This window comes from Lontra canadensis, unplaced genomic scaffold (genome assembly GCF_010015895.1).
Source record: "Lontra canadensis isolate GAN:19392208 unplaced genomic scaffold, GSC_riverotter_1.0 scaffold158, whole genome shotgun sequence".
Taxonomy (NCBI): Eukaryota; Metazoa; Chordata; class Mammalia; order Carnivora; family Mustelidae; genus Lontra; species Lontra canadensis.
This window is the reverse complement of record NW_022631152.1, coordinates 98,472-123,360: the sequence shown is the minus strand read 5'-3', so window position 1 is coordinate 123,360 and position 24,889 is coordinate 98,472. Positions and strand designations below refer to the sequence as shown.

Genomic DNA, 24,889 nt, shown 5'->3' with positions numbered 1-24,889 from the left:
CATGACTTGAGTTAAGGCAGACTCTTAACCAACTGAACCATCCAGGTGCCCCAGTTTTTTATATTTTTCAAAAAATAAGGTTTTAATGAAATTGTTGTGATTTCTCAAAGATATTTAGAAAAATCCCTTATTAAGCTATACCTAAAATTAGAGAATTTTGTATTTAAATAAATACCCCCTACACACATTGATTGTTCACTTATTTTTGTAGAGTGTTAATCCGGGAGAGACCTGGTCTTTTCACTCCTCTATAGGGGTGAATGAAGACACACAAACATGGCAGTTTGCAGCTAATGTCATGCATTTCTTATTGTGCCAAACCAATGAAGATTATTGACATGAAATGCTTGCTTTATCAAGGAAATACTTAGTTATCACAGTATCATAGAAAAAATACTAGTGTAGTTGTTACATTAAGATAACTGGCTAGGGCGCCTCTCTCATGCTCTGTCTCTCAAATAAATAAATAAAATCCTAAACCAAGTAATATCGGTGGGGAAAAATTTTTTTATTGAGTGTCTGAAATCATCCACAAGTTAGATACTGGATTTGTGTAATGTTGCTCATGTTCCAAATTTATACTTGACTTCCACTGTTGCATTTGAGTTATAAAGATCAAGGTATAATCTAATTGAGCAAATGCTGTATGTTCAGTTTTTAAGAGCTACATCACACGTCATGTTATTCTTAGTGAGATTGTGAGAGTTGGCCTCTTTTCCAAAGTTGCCTTAGTTGTAATCACCTAGTGAACTTTCATCTTTGTTTTTCTTCCAATTTTTAGAAAGAGGGTATCTAGCAAATATCATGTTACTAAGAATATAAGAATGAATGCAGTGGTTCAGACCTGGTAACAGTGTAAGAAACAAAATGAAGGGGCGTCTGGGTGGCTCAGTGGGTTAAGCATCTGCCTTCAGCTCAGGTCATGATCCTGGGGCCCTGGGATCCAGCGCCACATCGGGCTCCCTGCTCAGTGTGGAGTCTGCTTCTTCCTCTCCCTCTGTCTCCCACCCTGACCCCAGCTTGTTCTGTCTTCATCTCTCTCTCTCTCTCAAGTAAATAAATAATAATAATAATAAAAATAATAAATAAATAAATAAATAAGAAATAAATGAAAAGATGCCATTCATTTTGATCTGGACCTTGGTTAGCAGTTAGGACTATGCCCCATACAGCTCTTAGTAATCCTTAGTGAACTTCTAGGTTTGCTAATCTGAATATAGTCTTAAACTCTTTTATAATAGGAAATTACAAACATATACAATGTAAATAGAACAGTATAATTAACCTCCATTGTCATTCTTTTTTTTTTTCTTTTCAAATTTTTATTTAAATTCTAGTTAGTTAACATAAACTTTTTTTATTACATAATCTCTATACCCAGCATGGGTCTTGAACTCACAACCATGAAATCAAGAGTTGCCTGTTCCACTGACTGAGCCAGCCAGACACTTGTTTTATCTATTGCCAGTTCCCTTTTTTCCTGTAATATTTTAAAACAAAGCCTAGTCATTGTATCATTTCACCTGTCAATCCTTCAGTATGTTTTTCTGTTGAGTGGTTTAATAAGCTTATTTCATATACTGATTGAATTTTTTCCTAAACTTCGGTTTCTAGAAACAGATTGGCCTGTCAAAAGTAAATGTTTACTGTTTATATATGACTGTTTATATACTGTAATTCATGATTCTTGAATTAGGTCATATTATGGTAGATCTTGCTTTGGAGTTGGGGTCTTAAAGTTTTTTTGTCATGGTACCCTTGCAGTTTTGTGAATCCTGTGATTCTCTTTTTTGGAATAATTGTTTTTTTTTAAGATTTTATTTATTTGATAGAGAGAGATCACAAGTAGGCAGAGAGGCAAGCAGAGAGAGAGAGAGAGAGAGGAGGAAGCAGGCTCCCGAGCAGAGAGCCCGATGGGGGACTCGATCCCAGGACCCTGAGATCATGACCTGAGCCAAAGGCAGAGGCTTAACCCACTGAGCCACCCAGGTGCCCCTGGAATAATGTTTTTAAATACATAAAATAAAATACATAGGATAACAATGTTGTCCTATGTTATGTTGAATTATAATTATCAAGATAGTAAAGTTCTGATGCATGTTTCCTTATTAATGAATTAAAAAATATCTAGCCACAGGTCTAAAAGCTACCATATTTTCTAAGCAGTAATAAGCATGTGAAAAATATTCTAAGATATCTGCAATAGTTGTGATACAAAAATGTGTATGATTTCTATTAATGACAAATTCTCTTGTATTGCTAATACTGGTATTGTTAGTTTCCTACATTCAGAATTTAAGGAAGTACAAGTTTCAGTGAAAATTAAGGAGTATTTTTCTTCCCATTCAAGTTTATGGTCCCCTGCTTTAAAGAGTGTAAGTTTTTGTATTTGTTTTTAGTTTTCTTGGATGTTTCAAGCTATTGCTGCATGCTCTGCTGTTCTAGTTTTGCCCTAGATATATGACCGGAGCTTTTATTCTATCTTAATTGATCCTAGTTTTATTTTAATTACAAAAGCTTTTGAGTTGAGAACTCTGTTTCTTAACATTTTAACATAGCCACCCATGAGTTTTTAGTTAGGGGCTTGTATTTCACTCTGAGGAGTGTTATCTCAGACTCTGATGGAAGGAGTCAAGTTCCAGGAACGGTAGCAGAATATGAGAGCAGTTTTGTTCACCTATCCTGAGAATTAGATTATTTTCAGTTAGGAAAAATTTGTGCACATTACTTACTTAAAGCGATGTAGAGTGATAGCCAAGATCTAATATTTACAAGTGTATACATTTGTTCAGAATTTTATACTTCATAAAACCATTCAAATACCCTGTCTTACTTGAGGATTACAACAACCCTATGAAGTAAATTTGGCAAGATTATCGTTGTTCCCATATATGGGATGTGGAGACTGAGGCTTAGTTGCTCATTTGAAGATAAATAGTTACAGCCTTACCTCTTTAAGGTTGTAGATCATCGCTCTTTTAGATAAACTTAATCATTTTGTTAGATGTATGATCATTCCCAGGTTTAAACAGATAAATTTAGAAGAACAGTTTTTCTGTTTGAGATGGCATCCTTGATTTTATATTTTCTAAAATGTCACTGAAACTTGATTTTATAAAAGCATACTACAGGAGGGGCGCCTGGGTGGCTCAGTGGGTTAAAGCCTCTGCCTTCGGCTCAGGTCATGATCCCAGGGTCCTGGGATCGAGCCCCACATCGGGCTCTCTGCTCAGCAGGGAGCCTGCTTCCCCCTCTCTCTCTGCCTGCCTCTCTGCCTACTTGTGATCTCTCTCTGTCAAATAAATAAATAAAATCTTTTAAAAAAAAAAAAGCATACTACAGGAGATTGTTAGTCCTACTTTCATGACCTTGAACTCAACATTTCACACCAGTTGAGTAATTTTGTCCTAGTTGATTTGCCATGAGAACACTTTGGACTTTGATAAGAGGACCAACCTTTTGGTCATTTTCTTTTTAATTTTCGAAACTATTGTGTTGGATGATCACTTAGTAGTACATACAGAAATGCAGTGCTGTGGTTGTTAGTGATGGGAAAAATCACAAGGGAATTTGATTATCTTGTAACAGAAGGTGAAAATATGTAAAAGTACATATTTGGAATAGGTTTTATAAAGGAGGCAGATAGTAGGAACTCAATAAATACTGGTTAGGGCACATATTTTTGATTAATGGACAAGATAATTGATCTCCGTAAGTTATGCTGTTAGGAAGAAAAGATACAAGTATGAGAACATACTGATTATAGAATGACAGAGAATAAACAGATTATACAAAAATAGGTAACCCCAAAATGAGAAATGTGTATACTTGCTCTCAGTAAAATTCACAGTTTCAGATTGAACTCTTGGTATAGAAATTTGACAGTAATTTACTCACATCAAGTAGATAGACTTATCTTTTTGATGCTCGTGGAGTTTTTATTACAGTTTTTAAAATTTTTGTTATGATTTGCCATATGTATTTTTCTGTCTTTCCTTCATTTGCTAAGTGCCAGTTGAGGGGTACGGGCAGTACTGCTGCATGGTATCAGAGGGAGGAGCCCCATTTACAAGGATATTCCTAGAGGAAGTGAGATCATTTTCAAGTATAAAAAGCACCTAGCCAAGTAGGAAGGTGTATAGAGGCATTCTAGACAAATGGAAGAGCATCAGGAGAGTATAAGGGGATGTTTAAAAGTAGATAATTTTGATACCACCTCACACCAGTCAGAATGGCTAAAATTAACAAGTCCGGAAATGACAGATGCTGGCGAGGATGAGGAGAGAGGGGAACCCTCCTACACTGTTGGTGGGAATGCAAGCTGGTGCAACCACTCTGGAAAACAGCATGGAGGTTCCTCAAAATGTTGAAAATAGAACTACCCTATGACCCAGCAATTGCACTGCTGGGTATTTACCCTAAAGATACAAACGTAGTGATCCGAAGGGGCACGTGCACCCGAATGTTTATAGCAGCAATGTCTACAATAGCCAAACTATGGAAAGAACCTAGATGTCCATCAACAGACGAATGGATAAAGAAGATGTGGTATATATATACAATGGAATACTATGCAGCCATCAAAAGAAATGAAATCTTGCCATTTGCGACAACATGGATGGAACTAGAGGGTATCATGCTTAGCGAAATAAGTCAATCGGAGAAAGACAACTATCATATGATCTCCCTGATATGAGGGAGAGGAGATGCAACATGGGGGGTTAATGTGGTAGGAGAAGAGTAAATGAAACAAGTTGGGATTGGGAGGGAGACAAACCATAAGTGACTCTTAATCTCACAAAACAAACTGAGGGTTGCTGGGCAGAGGGGGGTTGGGGGGGGGTTATGGACATTGGGTAGGGTATGTGCTATGGTGAGTGCTGTGAAGTTTGTAAACGTGGAGATTCACAGACCTGTACCCCTGGGGGAAAATATATATATATATATATATATATATATGTTTATAAAAAATAAAATTATAAAAAAAAAAGTAGATAATTTTGATAAGGGCTAAGGGTTTGTGTTGGGCAAAAAATGGTAAAAGGAATTTGGGATCAGATTATACAAACTCTTGAATATCTGTAAGAGATGTGGATGTTGTTCTGTAGGCTTCTGCCATCCACATTGGGGTACACATTCTTGCTGTGTAGGGTATGTAGATCCATAGGATAAATATAACACATCTTCCAGGAATATCACTTTTTAGAAGATATGGGGAAGAAATAACTATTTTTATATAAGATTTATAGAGTAGAAAACACAATTCACATGCAATTTTAAGATAAATTGTAAGATTTATGGTAGAATACTAATAAGATCCTAAAAGAAGTATGGGCTTATATAAAGCCATTTCATCCTGTAATTCTAGAATTGTAAAGATACATTTTCAATATCCTCAAGCTGCTATACTCTTTTAATAGACACATTTGAGCGACACAGGTCAAAGTAGTATGTAGCCATTATAAATTTGTTTTAAGAAAATTGAAGGAAGATAGACATAAACTTAGGAGACAAGGCAGGAGACTGTTCAGATAGTTTAAGATTCAGGTTAAAAGCAGGCCTTGGTAGGGAAGAAGTCATATTATATTAACAGTCTTTTCAAAAGAAGATTGTATTCAGTTTAGTGGCCTATGATGCAGGAGCAGTGATTCACAAAGTTAAGTAAAAAGGCTGAGATGTCTTCCAGATTTTAAGCTTGGATGACTGGAATCGTGGTGGTGCCATTAACGAATATACAGAGGTAAGGGGGAGTGTGATGGTGTAGAAAGGGGGAAAGGCCCAGCAGAGGTGGTAGGGATTTGATGAATTTATTTGATAGGTTGAGTTTGAGAAGACTGTGGGATATCAAAAGGAGGAATGGTAATAAGCAATGTTAGAAGGGGAACTGGAGGGAAATCTGGAAATAATACATAAATTTGGGAACTTGACTCATGGAACATAGATGAGTCCATGAGAGTAGATAGAATTTCTGAGGATAAGAGTGGAAGATATTTTTGAAGACTGTGCATTGGTCCAAATATATCACATACTAGGAGGGAACTGGGGTATAAAAACTGGATTCAGGTTAGGGATAATCCTTGGAGAGTGTAGTCATATGTGGAAGCAAAATGAGGGTCATGTTTGAAGAAAGTATTGTTCATGAGTAAGTTAGCAGAGAGATCCAAGTGAATGTGGACTGAGGAAAGGCCATTAGATTAGACAATTGTGAGTTAATGGTGTAATTAAAATACTTGGCAAAGGAGTGAGGACAGAAGGACACAATTTGTGAATCATAAAAAAAATCCTTTCTCTACCAGATGTAACTCTCAATCTGAGCATATTTTATACGGAAAAAACTCACTTAGTACTCCTAAAAGGAACAAAACGAAAGATGTTGTATAAGAAGTCTAAAAAATTGGAGAACAAATAGAAGAAGCAATTGGCATATTAAAGAATGCATTATTTTGTATTTAAAAGCTTCCACTTTTTTTGGGAAAAAAGTCAGTATGGTATTCTGGCTCTAAAAAGTCAATTTTGACAGTTTGGCTATGGTTTTAAATGCTAAAGCTTATTCTTTTGTAGTTTATTGGAACAAAATATTTATGTAGGATCCACATAGATCATACATATTTTACATGTCATGTAAAAAACATGACATACTGGGGCGCCTGGGTGGCTCAGTCATTAAGCGTCTGCCTTCAGCTCAGGTCATGATCCCAGGGTCCTGGGGTCTAGCCCCACGTCCGGCTCTCTGCTCGACGGGAAGCCTGTTTCTCACCCTCTCTCTGCTTGTGTTCCCTCTCTCACTGTGTCTGTCTCTGTCAAATAAATAAATAAAATCTTTAAAACAAAAAACATGATATACTGAGTAATTTAAAAGACATAATGCTGAATATTTTTTGACTAAGGTGAGTCAGTATATAACTTGGGGTACTATATTCCTTAAAACTAGATTTAATTCAAAATTTTATTTCTGTTTGGTAGTTTCTTTGAAAACCTTATTTAAAAAATACTGACAAGTGATATCATGATCAAAAGTGATCCTTGAGGATTAGAATTCAAATTTTTTACATTGGAAATGATGGAATCATTATATGTCACTAAAAAACTACAAGAATTTAAATTTCTATATTTTAAAGGAGTGAGTCTTTATTGAATTTGGGAATGTATCTTTCAGGCTATTTAAACATTCAATAACTTGTTATGATTTTTACTTCTATTTAACAACCTATGCATAAGTATTAGATTCATGCCATGTCCAGGGGGGTATAAATTATTAAACTTGAGGCCACAGATACATTCATTCTCATGATACTCTGACAAGATCCCTTTAAAATGGTTTTCACATTGTTAAGGTTTAAAATACATAAAATGTATACAGTATATAGATAAGTTAACAAGTATGTTAAGATACAGTGATGCCTGACATTAAGGTTAGTATGACCTAGTAATCATGATCTACTGCTTTTGTTTAAGACAGTTAACCTATTTTATTTCATGTAATTTTTTATTTTTAAAAATTTTTTTAAGATGTTACTTATTATTTGACAGAGAGAGACACAGCAAGAGAGGGAACACAAGCAGGGGGAGTGAGAGAGGAAGAAGCAGGCTTCCCCCTGAGCAGGGAGCCCAATGCAGGGCTTGATCCCAGGACCCTGGGATCATGACCCGAGCTGAAGGCCAATGCTTAAGGACTGAGCCACCCAGGTGCCCCAACAGTTAACCTATTTTAATACAGTATTTTATCTTGCTTCATTTGATTTCATAAATAAAGCATACCAAACATTTATTTCAGATTATTTGGTAGCAAAATGAAACATCAGTTTTAAAATTAGTATTATAGATTTTCACATGTACTCTGAACTAACCGAATTTTAATCTGGAAATTAATAATATTACAGCATTTAGGAATAATCATCAGTCTTTTATGTTTATTCAAGTGCAGAATTTTAGCAAGAAAATTAATTTTTTAAATGGAGCAAGTTTAAACTGAGCAATTAGCCTACATAATGACTCTTAAAATAAAAGTACTAGTAAATTTTTTTATTTAAAAAATGACTTAAAAATTCACCCATTGGGTAAAATTTAGATTGTGACTACATAAAATTGATTCTCACATCACAGAATGTATGAATAAATGATATCAATAATTTTGACTGGGAAATATAAATGGTATTCTTTGAAGTGATATGGCAATATATTTACTTTTTTTTTTTTTAAGATTTTTTTTTTTTAAATTTATTTGACAGACAGATCACAAGTAGGCAGAGAGGCAGGCAGAGAGAGAGGAGGAAGCAGGCTCCCTGCTGAGCAGAGAGCCCAATGCGGGGCTCGATCCCAGGACCCTGAGATCATGACCTGAGCCGAAGGCAGAGGCTTTAACCACTGAGCCACCCAGGCGCCCCAATATGTTTACTTTTAAGTTGATAGTGACTTTAAAAAAGAATCTAGTTCTGAAGCCTTCTGTTAGGGATTTTAATACCAGATTATTAAACCACAGTAACTTCAGATGAATTTAATGTTTAATTTGTTGGCTTTTTAATTTGTTTCAGTTCATTCAGAACTTTCTGAATCTTTTGGATGGATCAACATTTTAGTTGATTTGACAGAGTATAACCTTCCATTTTGAGACTTCCAACATAGTCCTCTTCTCCTCTCTGGCTTAGTTTTTGCTCTTGGCTTGTTATATTTACCATTTAGGTTGTTTTCCCCACAAACATTGTGCCACCACCAGCCTCCTAAAGAAGATAGATAGGGCATTTCATGAATACAAACTCACGTAGTTACTGTTACTACATTTCCCCATGAGTACATCTTCACTTCTTACAAATATGACAGTATTGTATGGATAATGCATGTATTCCACTTTAAAATAATCTGTACAAGTCTTGTGTATACACCCAAAATAAAATACCTGAGAAATGTTATAAGTAAAATATCTAGTTGAACTAGAATCAAATTAATAGTTATATTAAGAAATTCTTACCTGTAGAGAAAATGTTTATTTGGGATTCAGTTTTAAGAGTTGACATTGTAGATGTTAGCTAATACGTTGGGAAGATATTTTCTAGATATGAAAATGAAATATTGATATTAGGAAAATGATACCTGAATAACTTTCTGGACAGTTGACATGCTCTTTTGCCATGTGATCCCAAGTAGAAAACACCAAGTCTTTGTGTTCCGGGAGTGCACTGGGCACATCGCCACTAATTTCAACTAGGTGTAACGTATAGTTGGTTTCATGATTTCCCAAGTTAAAGGAATATTCGATATAATGCTTGTTGTCGTTCCAGTCTTCTAGTTCAATTCGCAAAATGTAATTAGATTGCCTTACTATGGAGTATATCTTCTCTAGACCCAACCAAAATTCTCCTGAAAACAAAGTAAAAACCTGTGGGTTGTTAACTGCATATTGGGTACCAGTAGTTTTTTTTTTTTTTATTGTGGTTTTTTTGATAGTGTTTTTTTATTGGTGTAAGTCAGTGAATTGTCTTAGCCTAGAATCCCTTGGTTATTTTAGAGTCTCTTAAAATATTGCTTTTTAAAACGATTTTATTGAAGATAGTGAAATATACAAAAAATGTTAAAAATATTATAAGCCTGCCTCAAGTAAGATTATTGTTTTTAAAATGAATTTTATGAGACATATTTCATGGGCAAAACATATTAGGCATTTTAGATGTGGTCATTGATAAAATATTATCTCATTTCTAGGTCCTTCCTTAGGTATACTGGCTTTACTATAAGGAATTTGTTAATACCCATATACTATTGGAAATTTTGTTAAATATTTCTACTATTATACCCAGTGTTACTTGGATGATAATAGTGTCATTTTCTTCAAATATAGTCTTGGCCTTTGATATTTGTTTGATACATGTTTTCTTTGTAGGAAAATAGGGAATAAAATTTTTTAGACATTTTGAGTTAAAAAACAGAATTCTCTCTTTAATTTTAAAAAGTATTTTTATTTGGAATTAAAAACATAAATACAAAGATCTCTTTTTAATTATCACAATCCTTTCTATTAGAGTGTTTAAGGAAAAAGTCAATCTTTTATTGTTGTTGAATTAGAGGACAGTTTTAAGGATTTCAAGTACAAATGGCTTATTTTCTTATAGAAATAAATGAGTATTCTGGACTTAACACTCTTTAAGTTACACTAACTCATAGAAGATTTGGGTCTACAGAACATATCACTGAATATACCTTTTAGTAAGGGAACTAACTAGTAGTTTGAATATAAAATTTTCTAAATGATCAAGTAGAGTGTTTAATAAAAAAATTTGGTATAATAATGGATGTTTTCCAGTAATTTTCCATAAATGAGTACTTACATTATGAATTTTTTAATGTGCCTTTTGAATTTTAAACCTGTTATTTATTTTTGTTTTGCTTATTTGTAATCAAAATATAGTAGTTGCACTGAGTTAATTCATTTATTTTAAATCACATTTCCATAGTATACATTTATAATATTTAAACAATTGAGATTTAAACATTTAGTACTATACATCTGGCAGTTTACTTGTTCCTTCCACCTCCAAATAGTATTAAAAATGTTAAAAAAGAATGTAGAGTGACCAGTGATAAGGATGGTTTTCTTGATAGCTCATTCGTACCATTTACCACTTATCAGAGCACACAGCATTTTATGATAATTGTCTTTAATAATTGTAATTATGACAATGAGAAGCCATCAAATTGTGATGCATATACTTAAGAATGGATATGAAATTGTGATAAGTATAATTCAAGTAGATGCTTGTAATAAGTATAAATTACTAACAGATATGTAATTATTAGTTAATAAATTCTAAGAAGGCTAGGCCTAGTCTTCATTCATTGTTGCATTCCTAATGCCCCATCCAAAATAGATTCCCAGTAAATATTTTTAAGTAACAAGTGAATGAATGAATAATGAATGAAGTCACCTTACCATTAAGTGTCCCAAAACCATATCTGTAGTTTTCCCAAGTTTCATTGAAGTTTTGTGATCCATCTGTTCGGTGTTGAATTAATGTCCATGAACTATCTGAATATAATGAACAAAATTGTGTATTTTAAGTAGATTGATGCTGAAAGATATAACAAAGTACTGTTTTCTTTCTTTTAAAAAAAAAAAAAGGTTTTGTTGGGCGCCTGGGTGGCTCAGTGGGTTAAGCCTCTGCCTTCAGCTCAGGTCATGATTCCAGGGTCCTGGGATGGAGCCCCGCATCGGGCTCTCTGCTCAGCGGGGAGCCTGCTTCCCCCGCCCCCCCTCTGCCTGCCTTTTTGCCTACTTGTGATCTCTCTGTGTCAAATAAATAAATAAAGTCTTTAAAAAAAATTTTTTTTTTAAATTTAAAAAGGTTTTATTTATTTAAGAGGGGGATGAGAGAGAGCACAAGTGGGGATGGGTCAGATGGAGAGGGAGAGAGAGAGAAGCAGGCTCCTTGCTGAAGAGGAAGCCCGACATGAAGCTTGCCCCCAGGACTCTGGGATCATGACCTGAGCCAAAGGCAGATGCTTAACCAGCTGAACCATCCAGGTGCCCCAAAATACTGTTTTCTTGGTTTAATTTGATTTGATTTTAAAGATTTTATTTATTTATTTGAGAGAGAGGGACAGAGAGTGACAGAGATAGCATGAGCAGGGAGGAGAGGAAGCAGCAGACTCCCTGCTGAGCAGGGAGCTGACATGGGGCTTGATCCCTGGACCCCAGGGTCATGACCTAAAACAAAAGCAGACACTTAACTGACTCCGGCACCCAGGTGCCCCTTGTTTTGATTTTAATTAGTGGCTATGTAATGTAGTCATTAATATCATTATGGTACTACCATTTTATTATTTATTATGGTTCCAAGAAGCTAAGTAAAGGGCAACTAATGAATCTGTCTTAATAAACTTGCCAACAATATGAATTTCAGGTTACTTTATGGAAAAATATGGAGAATATTGAATAAGTACATTAGTAAAAACAAAAATAAAGAAGGCAAATATAAATAGTAGAGCTGTGCGGTTGCCTATGTTACTTACATTTCATTTACATATATTCAGAACAAAGATAATAAGATTAGTCTTACTGATAGATAGTGAATAACAGGAGCTAATTACAGTCCATTTTCTCTTCAGGCTGGTTTTACCTGATTTAACATCACAGTAGACATTAAAAACTTGAGAGTTGCTGGGTCTAATGGGATAGATGCCACTTGTATGTTCGCCTCTATTATAAACGGTGGTACAATTAGCAGGAATGTCTAGAATCAAGAAAGTGTTATTACATAAGATATAATCATAAGAATGCTATCTTTAGAGCTTGAGTGTTTTACTTGACATTTTATGGAATTGTGGTGAATGTAGCCCTTAGCCTTTTTTCAGTACTGTATTACCAAGAAAGTACTTGATAACTGAAGCAGATTTATAGATGGCATGTTATGCAAACAATATTAAAATAGTTACTATTAAACTGATTTCTTTTTAGGAAAAGTGACAAAATGAGAATTTCAGACATGTATTTTTGCTAGGTATACGAAGAATATAAATATAATGCCACATATGAGACATTATTACAGGGCTTGGTGTTCATAGCACTTAATCCACAGACGTATGTGGAAAGAGTGAACATACATGAAGGAAACTTACAGAGACCTTTTGTGTGTGTGTGAGAATTACATAAAAGTGAATGTGTTTTGAAAGTATTATTTTGTTAATGTTTGGTTGGGAATGGAGACTTTGTTCTTTCATCTCTGTGGGTTTTTTTTTATTTTTTTTTTTAATGAAAATTTTCATCAGGGAAGTAGAAACATTAGAGAGAACTTCATAGTCGTTCCATCTGTATTTAGTAATTGTTAATCTTTTGCCATTTTTGCTTCATACATGTATGCAAATATGTATTTTGCCATGCTATTCGAAAGTCATTTGCAGACATCATGACCTTAACCCCTTGAATATTTCAGCTTGGATCTCTTTTTACACACTTCACAGCACTCACCATAGCACATACCATCCCCGGCGCCCATAACCCCACCACCCTCTCCCTACCCCCTACCCCGGCAACCCTCAGTTTGTTTTGTGAGATTAAGAGTCTCTTATGGTTTGTCTCCCCTGATCTCATCTTGTTTCATTTATTCCTTTCCTACCCACCAATCTCCCCATGTTGCCTTTCAACTTCCTTATATCAGGGAGAGCATATGATAGTTGTCTTTCTCTGATTGACTTATTTCGCTAAACATCATATAGTTCCATCCACGTCGTCGCAGATGGCAAGATTTCATTTCTTTTGATGCCAGCTTGTATCTCTTAAACAGGAGTTTATTTTCATCCATAACTATAATACCATTATTACATCTAAGAAAATTTAAAATAATATCATATTATCTAATATGAAGTCTACATCTATATTTTCCTGATAGTCTTAAGAATGTGTTTTGTAGGATTAAAAATAAAAACAAAACCTGCCAGGATCCAGTTTAGGTTGACACATCGTATTTGGTAGATTTGTCGCTTTACTCTATTTTAGTTTAAGAAGAGGCCCTGAGAATAGTAATTTTTGACGAGAATGTCTAAGATAGGAGAAAAATTTGTTGAAAATATACCTTCAAGAAAGAACCCCAACAAATTAACTTACCATCATGTTCTACATTTTGTGTTTCATTAAAGTGAAGAAAGGGGGTAGTTCTTGGTGCTCTTGGTTTAGAAGAAAGAGAATTTTCTGTGGATTCTTGAAAACTAGTTCTTCTTAGCTGATGAAAGAATATAAATCTTTTAAAAATTGTACTGAGGATACAGTTAGGGGAATCTGAGGGAGGATATTAAAAGTACAACTTGAATACATCTTTAAGCTCATAATATGTTATTGCTTTTGATGTAAAAATGGATCAGAGGTGACATACAGATTGTATACATGACCTCAAAATATTTAATGAGGCACATTATTTAATGAGTTCAGAAAACTAGAGAAAGAAAGATAGCAAAGCACAAACCAGAAATTGGTCAAAAAACAGCAACACTAAAAGTAAAGACTTTGCTTATTAGCATTTTTTAATATGTTCTGTTCATTTATGTGAATACAATATGTATTCTGTTCAGTAATAGGCAGATTTTAAGCTTAATAATTGTCAATTGTAGGCCTTATTGAGTGAGTCTCAGATCTGCCTTAAAGACCTAGCATATAATTTGAACAAGGCTGCTGTCTTAATAGTTTTTTGGAATGTAAACATATCTGTAGAAGTAAAAAAATTGGCAAGCATATTTGCTTACTTTCAATATATTCATTATTTCATTGCAAGTTTAACAATGTTTAGCAATAACACTTTATTTTTATGCAAAATGTGCTGGGTTTGCAGTTTATTGACTCATAGCTTTTCTTATTGATTGCCTGAGAAAAACAAATTACGTAATACCTTACTAGTGTTTTTTGATGTTGGCATTTCCTATGACCTTACTCATAAGGAACTGTTGCAGAGTTCATTTGTTGGATATTAGCTTTTTCTCCTAGGTAGCTGTGTGATGTTAAATGCACTTAACTTACAGAGTTTTGGATCTTATTTGAAATTTGAGGAACCTGGATCAGGTGATCTGAGGCTTCTTCTAACTCAGATACTCATTGTTTTAAGTTCTTCATACATTTTATTATTAGAGAGGATGTATATCATTTGATAATAGTGACATTTTGTTTTGTGAGTAGCCTCATTTATCCATAATAAATGATATAAGAGGGGGTGCCTAGGTGGCTCAGTCGTTAACTGTCTGCCTTTGGCTCAGGTCATGATCCCAGGGTCCTGAGATCAGCGGGGAAGCCTGCCTCTCCCTTACTCTGCCTGCTGTTCCCCCTGCTGGTGGTCTCTCCCTGTCTCTCTCTCTCTCTCTGATAAATAAAATCTATAAACAAAACCAAAAAAGGATACAAGAAAAAAGAATTTGGAAAAATAACATAATGAGGATGTTATAGAAATCAAAACTAACTGGCAAAAACTCCTTTTGGATAATTAGCAAAAATAATAAAATAACCTACTAAACTATGATTCACAATTAGCAAAATAACCTGAAATTATGAGTTTTAAAATTTCTGAAACATACAACGATATGTTTGTTTAGTGGAAATTGTTTTATAATTCTTGACAACTATTTTTTTATAGGTTTCTCTAAATTTGTATTATTTTTGGAACCCTCTGGGATGCCTGTTTAATAGTAGTAATAATTAATATTTTTGAAATGTTTAGGTTCTTACATAGCTTTATTCTAAATAGGTATCTCCCTCACCTAGACAGCAGCTTACATTGTAGATTAATTATAGTGTTGGATATTGAACTTTATTTATGAGGCACACAGCATCTAATATTACTAATAATAGCAAGCTTTTATTGATTTTTTTGTGTTGAATATGATATTAACTTTATTAATTCAACATATATTTATTCAATTCCTACTCTGTCTCAGACAGTATTCTGTATTCCAGGGCAATAGCAATGAAAAAAATGAAGAAAATCCCTGTTCTCAAGGGAGTTTACATTCTGATGAGGGAACAGACAAAATAAATAACTAAAATATATATATTATGTGAAATAGAGATAAGTGTAAAGGAAAAAAGAAAAAGAATGAAGGAGGTAACAGGTTTTAAGGATGGGTTTGGGAATTGTAATTTTTTTTTTTTTTTTATTCATTTGACAGACAGAGATCACAAGTAGGCTGAGAGGCAGGCAGAGAGAGAGGAGGAAGCAGGCTCCCTGCTGAGCAGAGAGCCTGATGCAGGGCTCGATCCCAGGACCCCGGGATCACGACCTGAGCCGAAGGCAGAGGCTTTAACCAATGAGCCACCCAGGCGCTCTGGGAATTGTAATTTTTGATTGACCTAGTAGTACTTCACTGAGAATTTTATACTTGGCAGAGACCGAATGATGACCGAATGAGGCCATGCAGATCCCAGGGAGAAGAGCATTCTTCCCCTAGATGATAGAGGGAGCAAGGGCAAAGGGCCTGAGACAGCAGCATGTTTGATGTGTTTGAGTAACTGAGAAGAGTTACCCCAGTATGACTAGAGTTGGGGAGATGAAGTTAGAGATAAGAGTCATCTGGGGTCTTATGGGCTACTGGAAGTGAGATGGGAAGCCATTTATGGTTTTGAACCAAGAGAGATGTGATCTAATTTTGACTTTTTTAAAAAAGTTTTTTTTAAAAAAGATTTTAAGAGAAAGAAAGAGAAAGAGTGTGCTTGAGCAGGGGGAGGGGCCGAGGGAGCCCGACCCTGAGATCACAACCTGAGGCAGAGTCAGACGCTTAACCAACGGAGTTAATTTTGATTAATTTTGACTTTTGATAGAATATATTGAAGATATACTTTACATGAATTCTTTTTTTTTTCTTGTAACACTCTTATAGGTTCTGTTATTTTTCTGATAGAATAAGTGAGGAAACTGAGAGACAGAAAGTTTAAGTAATTTATTTAAGGTCATGCAAAAGTTTTAGAGCCAAAATTCAAACCCAGGTAGTTTCTTACCTTCAGAGTCTACAGTCTTTAGCAGTCATGCTGATGTGACCTGTTTACTCCTTATCCAACTATAAGTTTTAAAAATAAATTTAGGGTCTGATGTTTTCATAAACCTAGATTTTATGTAAAAGAGTGGACATACCATTAAAATACTGACTTACCTGGTTTTCTATTTCTTTTATTTGACTGTGCTGTTGGTTTAATTGTCTATATTGTTCCTCCACCGTCTGTAGAAGGTCTTTGATGCTATTATCTTGCTGTTCTACAAAAGTCTGGACATAGATTGTAGGGTGGTTAGAACTTTCTGTCTTCTTTCTTTTTTGTTAAATTAGATTAAAAAATTTTTATAACACTGTTACAATCTAAATTTTTAAAACTAATAGTGGATTAGGTAACAATATTGGCAACCTTTTTCTCTTTTATGCTTCTTTCAAATCCTTTTGTTTTTATGTTTTAAAATGTACCATCTCTAAAAACCTAATTTTCTGAACTTCATAGTACTTCAATGAAATGGGAAAAAAACCCCAGTATTTTATTTTTAAAAATTTTTTTTAAAACCCCCAGTATTTTAATAGGAGTTAATCTTTTACCATTTACTTGTTACATTTATCCATTTTATTTTTATTTTTATTTTTTACTTTTATTCATTTTAAACATGGGAGGATAGTTTCAAATTATATTCCTTAAACTTTTTACTTTCCTCCCGTAACTCCAATACTGTAATTTTAGTGTTCTAAATTTTATTAATTGATTTGTAATTTTCATCTGAAATGTAAAGTTTAGTTTTCTTATATATAATGTTAGAGAATCATAAAAACCAAACTGAAATTATAATGGAAAATTTTATTTCCCAGAGGCTTTTTTTCCTTGAGAAAAATACAGTATTTCAATGATTCAATAAAGTAGCATGTTTTAAAATATTTTTTAAAAAAGATCCACATTGAAAACATAATTACGAACCTTCTTTGATTTCTACTTACTTTAAGTGAAGTTACTTCTGGGTGTTCCTGAATTTCAGGTTGATTTTTAATTAAACTGGTTAATTGCTTCTCCAAATATATCACTTTTTGTTGAAGTAGAATTTTTTCTTCTAGGAGGCTTTCAAGTTTTGAGTTGAGTTCACGTGACATATTCTTCACTTCTTCATTCTTGATTTGCAGTTTGGATGTAGTTCTTCTAAGTTCCTTTTCTTCTTCTTTGATTTCGTTGGTTTGCAGTGATAGGTCATAAAAAGACTGATCAAATATGTTGAGTTTTTGAAATATATCATTAATTTGGCCTTTAGTTTTATGGACAAAGTCTTTAAGACCATGTCCTAACTGAAGGAGGCCATTGGCTAAAATTTTTACATCATCTAACATAGCAAATCTTGATTTTGGCTCTGGAGATACAGAATCATATGATGAATCATCCCGGTCAATTTTGGAAGAAATAACTAGAGGAATGATAAAAAGAAAGAGCTTAATTATGTGCATTTTTATCCTAATTATTCAACTAATTTTCTCCTGTAAGCAAATCTAGACTTCTAAGTTCTATATATACCACCACTTGCCACATGAACAGTAAGGTTGGCAAGCAAGTATAGTTAATCATTAAGTCGTGTAAACTTGTACAAATGTAACCTTCTACATTGAGTTAGATCAATGGTAAATGAAATCAAAGAAATGAGCAATTAACATACTAGGTCATTTTAAGTTGTTAATGTATTTAATTTTGCAATATTATAAACTCCAGTTTCAGGGTTGAGAGAGCTACCTGTTTTTAAAAGCTTATTTTAATTTCTCATGATTTTTAAAAGAGATTTACAACTAGACAAACTCTTTTGATTGGTAAATTCACATTAAGGTTAAGGAAAGTTAATGAATTAAGTATGCATTTCCCAAATTGTGTTTATTTGGAACAAATAATTGTAGTTATTTGGAACAGCAACCTGTTACCAGAAATGGTTTTGCTGTGAAGCTATCCACCACTTCTTCAAGTGGCATTAATGGCTCTCAGTGCTGCATTCCCATGATACTCTGTATAAGCTAACATATATTCCTTATTATTTGTCACTGTACTTGTTAGTATGTCTTTTTGCTTCAGATGATCTTTCCTAAACATATTTGTTTATTATCACAAAATCTCATGCAACACATTTCACTCCCTTTCTCTATTATATCTCTATCTCTTTATGTTCTCTTTTACATGTGCCCACTGAAAGACCAGTAGATTAGGCGATCTGCAAAGGTCCAACCACAATGATACACTTCCATTGCCTGGAACAGTTTACCTGTTAAGTTTTTCTGAATTTTGTGACCTTGGTAACAATTTTGGTAATGGAAATTTAACAAAACAACAGATTAATAGTATGTTCAAAATAAATGATCTCCTGTGCTTCTGACTTAGTGTTAAAAGGAAAATACTAAATGCTTCAGTTAAACTATAACTGATTGTCCTTTTTTTAAGAGAGAGAGAGTGTGCATGAACATGCACAAGTTGATGGGGAGGGGCAGAGAGAGAGGGAGAAAGAGAATCTTAAGCAGGCTCCACACCCAGCACAGAGCCTCACACAAGGCTGGATCTCATAACCCTGGGATCATGACCGGAGTGGAAATCAGGAGTCCAGTGCTTAATTGAATGAGCTGCCAGGTGTCCCTGATTATCCTTCTTGATTGCTCATTAGAATTTTTTTGAGAAAATAAGTCCTTTAAAATGCCTTATCTTGATAAATTAATAATTTAGTCAAATTGTTAAAAGAGTGTGGGTTCTGAAATCAGACTGTCTTCTATGTCCAACAGTCAGCTCTAGCTCTCTGGCCCTGGACAAGATATTTAACCTCTGTGTGCCTCAGTCTTTTCATCTGTAAGGTGGGGGATGGTACATACTTAATAGGATTATGAGAATTAAAAGAAATGATACATGTAAAGCACTTAGAACAGTGTCTGGCAAATAGGACGTACTCAAAATGTTATTATATCACATGTAAACAACTTTTGAACCTGTGTATGTGTGTGTAATCAGGCCTATCTGAAAAACTTTTTATTTATTTGACAGATCACAAGTAGGCAGAGAGGCAGGCAGAGAGAGAGGGGGAGGCAGGCTTCCCGCCGAGCAGAGAACCCGATGCGGGGCTTGATCCCAGGACCCTGGGATCATGACCTGAGCCGAAGGCAGAGGCCTTAACCCACTGAGCCACCCAGGCACCGTGAAAAAAATTTTTTAAATAAATAGCTTTTTTGCAAAGTGAAAAGCTTTAACATAATGAATTTTAGTTTAAGTTATCAAGCAAAATTTCCTAAAATGAACTGTTTACAAATTTCTATGCTTAGAAATGCCTCCTCATGGCATGTAGTAGAGACCTTTTCCTTTGATGATTTAGAAATAAGGGCTTTTGGATGTAATAACTACAGTCAGGTAGTATACCATAGTGGTTTCGAGTATGATTCTGGAGAGAGGGAGGCTGACTTGGAATCCTGGCTCTCCTGGTCAAATTATTTAGCTTTTCTGTACTTCCATTTTCATGTCTGTCAAGTGAAGGTAATACCTACTTTATAGGATTATATGAAGTTTAAGAAAAATTTTTAGAGCATAGAACACCATCTGGTATAAAGTAAATACTCATAATATTATTTATTATTTACTTGTTGGTAATTAGAACCAATCAATGCATTTATACCTATACTGTAATATTTTATTGCTAAATATTATTAATCTCATGTTAAGATGACATGAGTTGAGAAATTTTGCTAAAATTTAGGTTTTCTGCATTTCGATCTCTTGAATCTTGGTTATAGATATAAGGAATTATGTCTTCTGTTTAGCCTGTGTATGCCTTTTTAAAAAGTGTTTAATACAGAACCATATAAATATTTCTCTTTGTAAGAGAAATAAAGAATCCAAGTAAATAAAAATATATAAATAATTCCCCTAATAAAGGGAAAGAAAAAAGAAGAAATAAAGGAGAAAAATAAAAAAACTTTTTATTTTTCATTTTCATCTTACCTTTAACACTGTCAAATGTTACAGAATTATAAAAGTGTATGTAGAACTAGTGAAGAAACTTGGATTTTCTTCTTTTTTAAAGGAAAATTTAGTGTTGTGATCATTGGTCATGAAGGGCATATTTCGAAACTTCTCTTAACTAAGTTACTGTCTGCTTTTCTGGCTTAAAGCTATCAACCCTGATATTTTATCTACCTTCTAGTTGGTGGAAAGTTGAGATGGGCCAGCTTCTCTCTGTTGCTGTTTATGGGCAAGATCTATATTTGGTTTTAATTTGTATCCCTTATAGTACTGTATTTAGTAAAACGCCTTACGTGTTTGAGAAACTATATAAATATATTGAAGGAAAAAGTCATAATATGGAAGTTTTCTAGGTGCAAAATTGCATATAATATATGCTCAACCTGTTTTGATATAGGAGGTTCTTTTTAGAGAAAGGAATTTGAAAAGTTTTTTGAACTTGCCCCTTCCAGTGCATGAAACTAACTGGACACTAATACAAAGACAGGCTCTGTGAAGGAAGTTCCTTCCATTTTGGTTACTGTATTAGAATCTTAACACTTTCTGCACAATTTATATAATTCCTTACATGTGACACTAGCAGATTAAAGGCAATGGTCACATATTCTTGGTTTATATTATATCATCTCTTCGTAGAAATATCTGGATAGTTTTTTTCTTATATTAGTTTGACATGTTACCGAATATACTTAAAGTAAATAAATAGACTATTCACGAACTGTAGGAGAGTACCAACATGGGGAGTATAATGAAAATAGTAATTTTTTTTTTTTTTAAAGATTTTGTTTGGGGCACCTGGGTGGCTCAGTGGGTTAAAAGCCTCTGCCTTCATATCAGGTCATGATCCCAGGGTCCTGGGATCGAGGCCCGCATCTTGCTTTCTGCTCGGTGGGGAGCTTGCTTCCCCTTCTCTCTCTCTGACTGCCTCTCTGCCTACTTGTGGTCTCTCTCAGTCAAATAAAAAATGGGGTCTTTAAAAAAAAAAAAGACTTTGTTTATTTATTTGATGGACAGAGATCACAAGTAGGCAGAGAGGCAGGCAGAGAGAGAGGAAGGGAAGCAGGCTCCCCCCTGAGCAGAGAGCCCGATGTAGGGCTCGATCCCAGGACCCTGGGACCATGACCTGAGCCGAAGGCAGAGGCTTTAACCCACTGAGCCACCCAGGTGCCCCGAAAATAATAATTTTATAAGTGATTTTACATTTGCCTTTTAATACCTTCTGTCTGAGTACACATTGTCACAGGCAGAATCTAAGCCTTGCTTGAACTTGTGCCTACTTAAATAAAACCCTAATCAAACATAAACAGTAATGTTATGAAGGTTTAAAATTTTTTATGTCAAAGAAAATAAGAAACAAAAGTTGGGCCCTAATCTAAGGATTTCTAGTTTCTAGGAACTAATATACAAAACTTTTTAGCTTCATAGAATTTAAGGACATTTAGAAGTCTTATTTAAGTTAACCAAAGCAAAGTCCTTTTTCCTCCCCCAGGTTGTGTAATCTGGAGATGTGACTTCCAAATAAAACACAAGACATTGGGATCTTTTGAATATAGTATCCCTTTTAATTTCTCCTTTTAAAATGTGATCATTTGTTTTTGATTTAATGTTTGGTAGATAGATTCTAAAAGTAACTTCATGAGAGAAACCCATTTAAGGGTAGAAAGATTTATATTAATTAAAGTGAAGAATAATGCCAGATAAATACATTGGGCTTCCCTATCCTCTCTTTGTCCAGAACAGGCCCTGTCCAGTGGAAATATAGTGTGAACTATATATGTGAAAAAAAGTAAAAAGTAACAAGTGAAATTCATTTTAATAGTACATTATACTTAATCCAGGATATCAAAAATTATTTCAATATGTGATCAATATAAAAACATTAATTATGTATTTTATATTCCTTTTTCATACTAAATCTTCCAAATCTGGTGTGTCTTTTTACTTTCAGCACATCTCCATTAGAATAGGCACTTATCAAATGCTTAGTAGTCTCATTAGACTATTAGTGGACAGTGCAGTTCCAGAAGATCAGTAACCTTTGAAGAAATTATTTCATGTATCTTACTTTTTTCCTCATGTTCACTATTGATAAATATTAAATTTTTATGCTGAAAATATTTATTGTGGAAACCCAGATACTTCTGAAATTTGTAAAAAATAAAAATCCTAGGGGCAACTGGGTGGCTCAGTCGGTTAAACTACCAGCTGTTGATTTCAGCTGGTGGTATGATCTCAGGGTTGTGGGATCCAGCCCCACAGGGAGCCCCATGTAGGGCTCTGCACTCATTGGGGAGTGTGCTTGAGATTTTCTCTCTGTCCCTTACCCCAGTCATTCTCATGCTCTCTTTTCTCTAAATAAATAAACAAACAAAATCTTAAGAAAAAAGAGAAGAAAAAATCCCAACTCTCCACTATTAACATTTTGTGGTCTCTCATACCAGATCCCTTAGGTGAGTAGCTGTGGGTGATTTCTCATGTCGGATTACCTTCAGAAGCATAGTGCCATTTTATATCTCTGCCTAGAGTAATTAGAATTCCTCTTTTCCCATGAATTTTTTTTTTTTAAGATTTTGTTTATTTATTTGACAGAGATCACAAGCAGGCAGAGAGAGAGGAGGAAGCAGGCTTCTGGCTGAGCAGAGAGCCTGATGTGGGGCTCGATCCCAGGACCTGGGATCATGACCTGAGCCGAAGGCAGAGGCTTTAATCCACTGAGCGACCAAGGCACCCCTTTCCCCATGAATTTTTACCGATGCTTTGAGTGAGAAAAACAAAAAATATCAATAAGTCCTTTTAGAAAAGATTTATTTATTTATTTATTGAGAGAGAGAGCGAGAGAGCGAGCACGAGCATGTATGGGAGTAAGGGGAGGGGGCACAGGCAGATGGAGAGAGAGAATCTCAAGCAGACTCCCCACTGAGCATGGGGCATGACCTTATAACCTAGAGATCATGACCTGAGCCAAAATCAAGAGTCTGATGCTTACCCAACTGAGCCACCAAGATGCCCCCTAAATATCGGTAAATCTAACAGGCAAATACATCTAGTTTCTTTTCCTGGCCATCTGTTTTGCTCTCTTCATGAATTACCTAGGTATTATGTAAGTCCCTTCTGTCCAAACTCCTCCTCCCCTTTTTGTTTGTTTCTTTTTGACTAATTGGGGGAATTATTTACATGTTATGGATACTAACTCTTTTATCTTGTATGTAACAAATACTGTTTCTCCAATTTGTCATTTGTCTTCCACCTGTTTATGGTATCACCTGCTCTGCAGAGCCTTTAAAATTTGTCTTTTATAATTTTTGTGGCTCATGCTCAGAAACGCCTTTTCACATATAAAATATGATGTCTTTAAAGCTTTTCTAGTAGTTTATGGCTTTATTTGTATTATTTAAACCTTTGCCTAAACTGGAATTTATTTTGAGGAGGGGGTGAAATACGAATTCATCTTTTTTCCCTGAATGGCTAAGAGATAATGCTATCTCAACACTTCATCAGTCTACCCTGTCACTGCTGAGTTGTAGTTCTTCTGAAGTGTTACAAATGCAAGGTAAAGACTTACTAGTGGGAACTTATTAGTGGAGTTAGTATTCAAATGGAAAAGAATCCGGATTCAGTTTTATGCCTTTTACCTTCAGAAACAGGTTGAATTAAAATGGTTTTATAGGGGCGCTTGGGTGGCTCAGTGGGTTAAGCCGCTGCCTTTGGCTCAGGTCATGATCCCAGGGTCCTGGGATCGAGCCCCGCATCGGGCTCTCTGCACAGCGGGGAGCCTGCTTCCCTTCCTCTCTCTGCCTGCCTCTCTGCCTACTTGTGATGTCTGCCTGTCAAATAAATAAATAAAATCTTAAAAAAAAAATGGTTTTATAGGGGCACCTGGGTGGCTCAGTGGGTTGAAGCCTCTGCCTTCAGCTCAGGTCATGATCTCAGGGTCCTGGGATCGAGCCCCGTGTCGGGCTCTCTGCTCAGCGGGGGGCCTGCTTCCCTCTCTCTCTCTCTCTCTCTGCCTGTCTCTCTGCCTTCTTGTGATCTCTGTCTGTCAAATAAATAAATAAAATCTTAAAATAAATAAATAAATAAAATAAAATGGTTTTATATTGGAAATCAAGCATAGCTTATAGATAGTGTTTAATTAATTTCCATTTAACCTGGAATCCAAACTCTCATAAGTATTAAATAACTAAATATTTGTGTGCATTCTTATATTATTCATTCATTCATTCACTCATTCATTCATTCATACATTCATGCATTCATTCAGTATGAGGCACTGTTTTAGGCTTTGGGAATATAACAGTTAACTAGATAGATGAAGTCCTTGCCCTCCTCAATTTGGGCCCTATCTACCTACCTACCTGCCTACCTATAAAGGAGATACATAAACAAGAAATAATATGAAGATGAACAAGATAATTATGGATTGTTTTAAGCAAA

The 24,889-nt window shown here is 34.8% G+C and overlaps 2 protein-coding genes across 14 annotated transcripts in view; one reads left to right on the top strand and one right to left on the bottom strand.

Moving 5' to 3' along the window:
- The window catches only part of DOCK7 (dedicator of cytokinesis 7), a 205,118-nt gene that overhangs the window by 81,764 nt on the left and 98,465 nt on the right, over positions 1-24,889 (top strand). The gene's annotated exons all lie outside the window — the stretch shown is intronic.
- On the bottom strand, positions 8,441-17,971 carry ANGPTL3 (angiopoietin like 3). The gene is made up of 7 exons (XM_032844891.1): positions 17,431-17,971; positions 16,612-16,722; positions 13,592-13,706; positions 12,108-12,221; positions 10,922-11,017; positions 9,088-9,354; positions 8,441-8,717 (listed from the first exon to the last, which is right to left on the bottom strand). Exons 1-7 carry the CDS (start codon positions 17,923-17,925, stop codon positions 8,533-8,535), a joined length of 1,383 nt encoding a protein of 460 aa, XP_032700782.1. The 5' UTR covers positions 17,926-17,971; the 3' UTR covers positions 8,441-8,532.